Here is a 7,536-nt window from a genome sequence, read left to right on the forward strand (position 1 = left end):
ACCTGCCCTAGCCAATCCAATTAGCGTTTCCATTCAAGCATTTAAGAGGAGTCGCCAATTGAATTGGCGTCTCCTCCTAAAAGTGGGGTAGTTTGAGAATTTTTTTAAAATCAGGAGTAGTTTGGAAATTTCCATAAAAAATAGGTTGTTTTTTTAAAAAAATTCAAATAATGAAACGTATACTTTTTCCATTATAAAAATATGCGGAGGTGCAAGGTCGAACTTGAAAATGTCATGATAAATTCTGAAAGTTTTGGAGGCCTAAGCCCAATCCCCTATGAAATCTCTCAAAGCCCATCAGCAATACGACGCCGTACGCGGCTTCCTTCATAAAACATTCTATCCCGTTCCTTCGGAAGTCTCGCATTTTCGTCGGAAAAAATGGCTACTACGCACTACCATTGCTCCTCAAGCTTGGTATTGCGTTCAAACCCTTCGATCCATTTGGTTCACAATTCGAAGCTAACAAACCCCAACAATTCATGGCTAGGAGCCAAAATTAGGGTTCAACCTCTCAGTGTAAGACCTCCCGTGTCCGTTTTACACCGCCGGCCCGTCGCCGTCGCCGCTTCCGTTTCCTTCAGCCTCCCCACCCCGTAAGCTTCCTCCATTCCCAAATTCGATGCATGTTTGTTCTGTTTTAGGTTTCTGATTAACTCTTGTTTGTCATTTTCAGAAATCCAGAGCGTGTTTCTCCTGGCCAGGAAATTCCCAAGTGAGTATTGCGTGACTGAAATTCCTTTTTTTTTTCTTTCGTTCATTCAATCCGTGGATTGTTGATTTTTGAGTGTGTTTGTTGAAAGCAAGATGGTCTTCTAAGGCTGTAAAGTCATTTGCAATGGCTGCAGTGGAGGCGAGGAAACTCAAGTTTACTACTACGGGAACTGAAGCCCTTCTCATGGGGGTTCTTGTTGAGGGTAAGTCATTTGCTTCCAATCTTTCATATTTCTTTTGAATTGTAATCTTTATCGGAGTGTGTTAATTTTGTTTTGATGTGAACTTAGTTCACTGCAACTAGGGCAGTTCTTGATATTATTACTGATTTTAATGGGCATTTGATGCAGAATTTTGTTGTTCCACCAAACTAGTTTTTCATGTTTCCATGTTCTAGAAGCTAGATTTATTGATCCATACGATAAGTTTCTGTCATTTGCTTCATAAATTCAAATTTTCATTTGCATAATTCTCTTGATTCCTAAATTCACTAATTTATAGAGTTTAATGGATATATACTGATGGTGTAAAATAATTTTACACGGTCGTCCAATAAAAAACTACCACTTCGCCATGTCATATCAGTATTTTAAAAATATATGGGTGATTTGGCGGATACATGTCGCCCATAGGTTGACACTTTTTACACTGTCAATGCACGTTCCATTTTCTTATTTATAAATTCATAAAAGTTTAGTCATTTCATCTTAGGTAAATATGCTCATTTCCTATTTACACCTGGTCTTTAGAATAATAGTTGGCTTTTGTAAGGAGTTAATTTCCTCTCCTAACAACTAACTAGAGGCCACAAATAATTCAATTTTCCCAAAGTTTTGCCATTATTATGTTTGGGAGGATTTTAATTAAGAAGAAACGTAGGTACATTACCAATGGTTCTGTTGGTTTTGTTTCCCCAATAAAACAATTACACGGGTCTATTTTCTCCCAAAAATAAAAACTCCCACAAAACCATTGCCTTCATTTTTTTGATGCAGACCAGGGACACACAACCAAACCATTACCAAGTCCAACAATCGTGGGCAAGCCTTTATATTATGCTATGTATTCCTTGTGCGTTTTCCTCGTCAAACTATAACTAATATTGCAACCATGAGGCAAAAACAAAACAAATTAAAAGAATGATCTACAAACCATTTAATCCATAAATAGCAGCACTCTATGGCAAAAGGGAAGATTCAGTGGTTTGCTGTTGGTTTTTGTGGCATAGAGAGTATATATAGTGACCATTCGTTGGGGTGGTCGCATGATGCATACGGAACAAAGGAATGTGGTGCTTTGGAGGTGGTTGTGAGTTGTGACATTTCAATGGTTATGGTGGTGAATGATTTGCTGTTTCCCTGCCTTTGGAATTTCAGAGTTAGAAAAATTGAGTCCACGTATGTGTTTTATATCGAACAGCACCAGCAGTAGTACCAATGGCACCGTATCTAAGTTTTCGCCATTAATTATTCATATCTCCTGTGTTGTTATCCTTACGTAAGTTCTTTACAATGAAAGCTTTCGATATTTAAGTTTGTACATTGAGCCTGGTCTATCTTTGTGGTTCTAGGCACTAATCTGGCTAACAAGTTTTTGCGAGCCAACGGAATTACACTTTTCAAGGTCCGAGATGAAATTGTGAACGTGCTTGGAATAGCTGATATGTTTTCACTATCCCCTGAGCGTCCTCCAATCACTGATGATGCTCTGAGGGCCCTTGACTGGGCTCTTGAAAAAAAATTAAAATCAGGTTTGTTGTTGCCATTTTTCTCATTTCCTATTGTTTGTCATTACTTCTGGAAAAGTGAAATGCTGCTTGCTTACAAAACCTATATAACATTGTGGATTTGTATGCCTTGAATTCTCGTTGATAGTTTTCTATGACTGTCTTACTCTGTCTAACTTTGTTAATTGCATGTAAACTCAATATTTGACAGATTTTCCTCTTTTCTTTTATGGAACGATGCTATGGTTAGAATAAATTGAACCCAAAAATCGTAGGACCTTGGCGTTGAAACTTTAATTTTCTAGCTTATGCCAAGAAGACATTGCTTTTTAACAAAAATTAACAAATTCGACATGAAAATTCTAGGTGACTAACATAATTTGTATGAGATTTTATGTTTTTGGATGTGATCCAGCCAAATAAAATGTGGTTGAAGTTGAGAATGGGAGTTATATTTCTATACAAATCCCTGGATCAACGGCTGTTATTAATCATGACTCTAGTTACCTAATTTAGATTATACAATTTGTGGGCTAATGAGTATCTGTGTTAATCACGTGTGCTAATGATGTGTCATGTTTTGGTCCTGAAGCTTTTCTTGTAGCAAAGATATTTAACAATTGCTCCTGCATTCAGGTTGATGATGTTTTAGTTGGTTTATGAATTTCATTCTAATTGAAATTGTAATGAATTAGTCTCTGTTTGGTCGTAAAGAATAATGGATATCTGATAGCGACTAAGCTTACAGCAGATAGTAAATTAGTCATCTGTTAACAAATTGAATTTGTAGTGTTTGGTCAATTAAATGTTGAATTATTTAACAAATAGTATGAAATAAATGGAAGGGTGTTTTAATTAACATTTTTTTAGTTATGATAATAGGGGTAAAATTGATTTAAGAAAATGGTAAGCTGGAAGCTCAAATGCTACTTGAAGTAACTTATCAAAATATGCTTTAAGCTAGTATAAAAATGCTTTAAGCTCATGACAAAAAATGGTTACCAAACAGGTGTATTTTGATCACAAGGGATTATAAACTAGTATAAGCTATCCCCTATAAATAGGGGAAAGCGGATAACTGATTTGTAGTGTTCGGTCAAATTAGTTGTTGGAGTAGCTTATAATTATGATATTACGTATAAAAGATATGTTTCAATAATATTTAGTTTTTCTCAATTAAGGTAACAAAGGTTAAATTGTGAAAAAAAATGATAAGTGATGATTTTTAAGCTATATAAGCTACTTGAAGTTGAAGTAGCTTATAAAAAAAATGCTATAAGCTAATAAAAATAAGCTACAAGTTTGTGAGAAAGTGGCAGTTATCAAACAAGATTTTCTTATTGTGTGTTTGGAAACGAGGTGGCGATTCTTATTGTGTGTTTGGAAACGAGGTGAGCCACCGCCACATCACGTTACACACCCTTCCACCATGATTTTTGAGAAGCTACAAGTACTAGCTCCAACCGTGCGTTAAGACCGTGATTTTTCCAGAATTCCAAACATAGGCTTAATCATTTGAACTTACAAGTTTTTAGCTAGCTTACAGTGTTTGCCAAACATACCCTTTTGTCCTATAGCAATATGATTTTTATTTTTTTTTCCGTTTTCGAGAATTCCAAACATAGGCTTAATCATTTGAACTTATAAGTTTTAAGCTATAGCTTATGGTGTTTGCCAAACACACCCTTTGGTCCTATAGCAATATGTTTTTTTCACTTTCTCTTAAAGAATTTCAACCCTCATTTTGAGGTTATTTTTTGTTGATGTTGGTACTCTTTGATTTTTGGAAACAATATTCAAGTATGATATATTCATATGTTTATTTATGTTATTAATGAATAAATTAGATTACAAAAAAATAAAATAACGGTGAAATTAAAAAAAAAAGTGAAATTAGGGAAAAAATTCATAACATAATTTTTTGAAAATAGATAGACTAAAATGTGGTTATTTACATTACGTTTTTGTCAAATTCAGTTAAAAAGTTATTTAGTTTGCCCAAAATAAGCCTCATTTTTTATTATTATAAAAAATGGCATTAATAAGAAACTTTGTTGTTTTAGTAACATTAGTTGTTTTAGGAAAAAGAAACTTTGTTCCTAAGCTTATCACCCTCCACTCCAAAAGATACCTTACGTGCTTCTACGCATTATGAGCAGAACATTAATTGTATATAAATTATTGTACGAATAAAAAAACAATACTACGATAAAACACTTATTTAAACTTGTTTTAGTAATAAATTAGTTAATTGAAAATAAAAATTAAATTAAATATGTAATAAAAAAAATTATATAAATAAAGGGCATGTTTTGTGTGTATAATGTCAATAAATAGAAAGAATTTAGGCAACTTTTGCTTATAATTTGAGAGGGAGTATTTTCTTGTCATACACTCAATTGGTGAATGGAGTGTGTTACATCATCTCTTTTTCTTCTAAAACTGACAATTCTTATCACATGTTTTAGTATGTTCAGTAGTAAAAAAAAGCTCTTATAATTTCATATTTGATATGCAGGCGATGGCGGGGAAATAACCACAGCACACATAATTCTTGGCATTTGGTCTGAAGAGCATTCCCCTGGTCACACGATACTTTCCAACCTTGGCTTTAATGATGAAAAAGCTAAAGAGCTGGAGTCCTCTATTTCTAAAGCTGCTGCTAATGATGAATAATAGTTACTTAATGATGATTTAGTAATTTTTTTTGCTATTAGTGAGAATTGATGCCATTGTTGTACAATAGATCAACAGGTTGTTCCACCTATTGCAGAAGTCATATTTTCAATTGGAAAATGACCCTTCCCCCCTTCAGTCCCTCTCTCAAACCCAAAAAAGAAAGAAAAGAAAAATGGAAAAATAGAAGAAATAACTAAACTGGCCAAAGCAAAGAGCAATAGGTAGTGATTTAAAATGGCAAAGAACAGATATGGGTTGGAATGGCATTGTTATATTCTAGAAATGAGTTTTACAAGCAATTGAAACGTTGCAGAGTCTGATTTTCTATCTTGATTTGCTATGCATGGTTGAGACTTGTGTTAATTCGTCCTTGCCAAGTGTTTGATCACACGCATGAATAATGTGTACATAGATAATTTTGACAAACAGTTTACACTTTGTCGTTTTCACCAGCCCCAATTTGTATTTCTGCCACATTACATGCAACTTCTTTGACACCGTAACTTGTTAATATTTGTGCCTTGGCAGCTTCTTCCACCCACTTTATCCTAGCAATAAAAACTAACAAAAGCGACAAGCAAGCTACAATACCAGTAAGAAGTCCAAAGAAGAGTCCAACAAGGCCAAGACGAAGCTTGAAGGCAAAAACAACACCAAGGGGCAGAGCCAAGAAATAAAACCCACCTAGACTAGCATACATACCCAACCAAGGTCGAGCTGTCCCTCGAACTATGCCTCCACAAACTGCCAATGGAAAATTAAACAATTCCACTAGAGCCATCAACAACATCGTCTTCTTCACTCCTTTTATAATTCCCCTATCATGGCTGAAAACTTGCCCCCATACTCCCCTTGCTGCCACCATCACCAAGCTTCCAGTGCACCCCGCGATAAAACCTATTCCTAGAGACACACGCGCAGATCGGTAAGCGCGGTCAGCTTCATTCGCACCAAGCTCGTTCGAGACACGAGTTGAAACACAAGTGGCCAATGACAACATCACTGAGAAAAGCAAATAGTCGAAGTTTAACACAATGGTTAAAACTCCCAATGCTTGCTTAGCGTTTGCGAGGTGGCCAGTAAGCAAAACCAGAATCTCATAGCACCACCACTCCATACATGTGTTAAGACAACAAGATCCACAGAGCTTGATCAGCCTAATCCAATCCATAAAACTCTGATCCCACCATCCTCCTTCCTTCCACGCAGTCTCCATTCGATTCTCCAGAATCACAACATAAATAGCCAGAAGAGCCACAACAATAAGGTCAGTTATCCAGACAGCCATGGAAACTCCTTTTAAACCCATGGTTTTCGAGAGTACGATGTTAACAGGAACATGAAAAGCGAGTGCTACACCAGAACTAAACATGGTTGGAAGAGTGATACTTTGAGAACTCAAATAAGCTTTTAAGGGACACAAGAATGACATAACAAACAAATCAGGTACGAGATAATAAACAAAAGTTCCAGCCACAGTTGATATCTCTTGTTGTTGTCCAAAATGAATCAAAATTTTGTCAATATGAAGCCACATGAAAGTAACAGGAATTGTTACCAACAGCAACAATATAATTGTCATGAGAAGAGTCTTGTGAAGGAGTCTCACGTTTTTAGCACCATGAGCCTGTCCACATATAGGCTCCATGGCACCAGACAAACCATTCAAGACTGAGAAGCCAGTAACGTTGGCAAAAGTGAACCCGAGTGCACCGCCCGCCAAGCTGAGCTCACCGAGTCGGCCCAAAAATGCTGTTGTGATAGCTGTTTTGGCAAACCAAGCTAAATTCATCAACACCATTGGAGAGGCCAACCTTCCTTGAACTCTTAGCTCCTCTGATAGCATGTTTGTTTTAAGGTTTGAGCTAAGGTTGTCTCCTAATTTACATGCTGGTGACATCTTTGTTTTGTTTTTTGTTGTTGAAGTGTTTGCAGTGTTGGGTGAGAATGGTTGAGGTTGCAGGAGTTTGGTGATGTTTAAGGAAGAAGAGAAGCAGGCTTCTGTGCTGCCAATAGAAGAAAAGAAGGTTGGTTAAAGATTTATAGTGCGTGATGACTGATGGGATATGCAAGAGAGAGTGAACATAGTAACTACGCACTTCGGTTATTGCAAGAGCCATGGGTTGAGTAAAGGATTTAAAAAGCAATTACTTCAATTTTAATTTAAGTGTTTATATTTCTTTTTTATATTACACTTAATAATCTATTTTAACTAAAATTAATTTTTAATCTCATAATTTATAAAATTAAGGATTATTGGTCATGAAAATTAGTTTTTGGTCATGAAAATCAACTTTAAAATCAAAATATATCCAGTAAAAACTTAAATTTAAAATACTTTTTTTATTACTAAAATTAAAAACCAAAAGCATTAAATTATAATTTATAATTTTGTTTTTAACTCTAAGACGTCAGTG

The 7,536-nt window shown here is 35.4% G+C and overlaps 2 protein-coding genes across 2 annotated transcripts; one reads left to right on the plus strand and one right to left on the minus strand.

Moving 5' to 3' along the window:
- Positions 1–312: 312 nt before the first annotated feature.
- LOC127120678 (ATP-dependent Clp protease ATP-binding subunit CLPT2, chloroplastic) lies at positions 313–5,254 on the plus strand. Its single transcript, XM_051051193.1, has 5 exons — positions 313–596; positions 677–715; positions 808–917; positions 2,285–2,464; positions 4,959–5,254. The coding sequence occupies exons 1-5, from the start codon at positions 382–384 to the stop codon at positions 5,114–5,116; spliced, it is 702 nt and encodes a 233-aa protein (XP_050907150.1). The 5' UTR covers positions 313–381; the 3' UTR covers positions 5,117–5,254.
- A 116-nt stretch (positions 5,255–5,370) lies between these two features.
- On the minus strand, positions 5,371–7,230 carry LOC127120677 (protein DETOXIFICATION 56). Its single transcript, XM_051051192.1, has one exon. The coding sequence runs from the start codon at positions 7,017–7,019 to the stop codon at positions 5,550–5,552; it is 1,470 nt and encodes a 489-aa protein (XP_050907149.1). The 5' UTR covers positions 7,020–7,230; the 3' UTR covers positions 5,371–5,549.
- Between the last annotated feature and the right edge of the window lie 306 nt (positions 7,231–7,536).

Source organism: Lathyrus oleraceus, chromosome 2 (assembly GCF_024323335.1).
Source record: "Lathyrus oleraceus cultivar Zhongwan6 chromosome 2, CAAS_Psat_ZW6_1.0, whole genome shotgun sequence".
In the NCBI taxonomy this organism is placed as follows: Eukaryota; Viridiplantae; Streptophyta; class Magnoliopsida; order Fabales; family Fabaceae; genus Lathyrus; species Lathyrus oleraceus.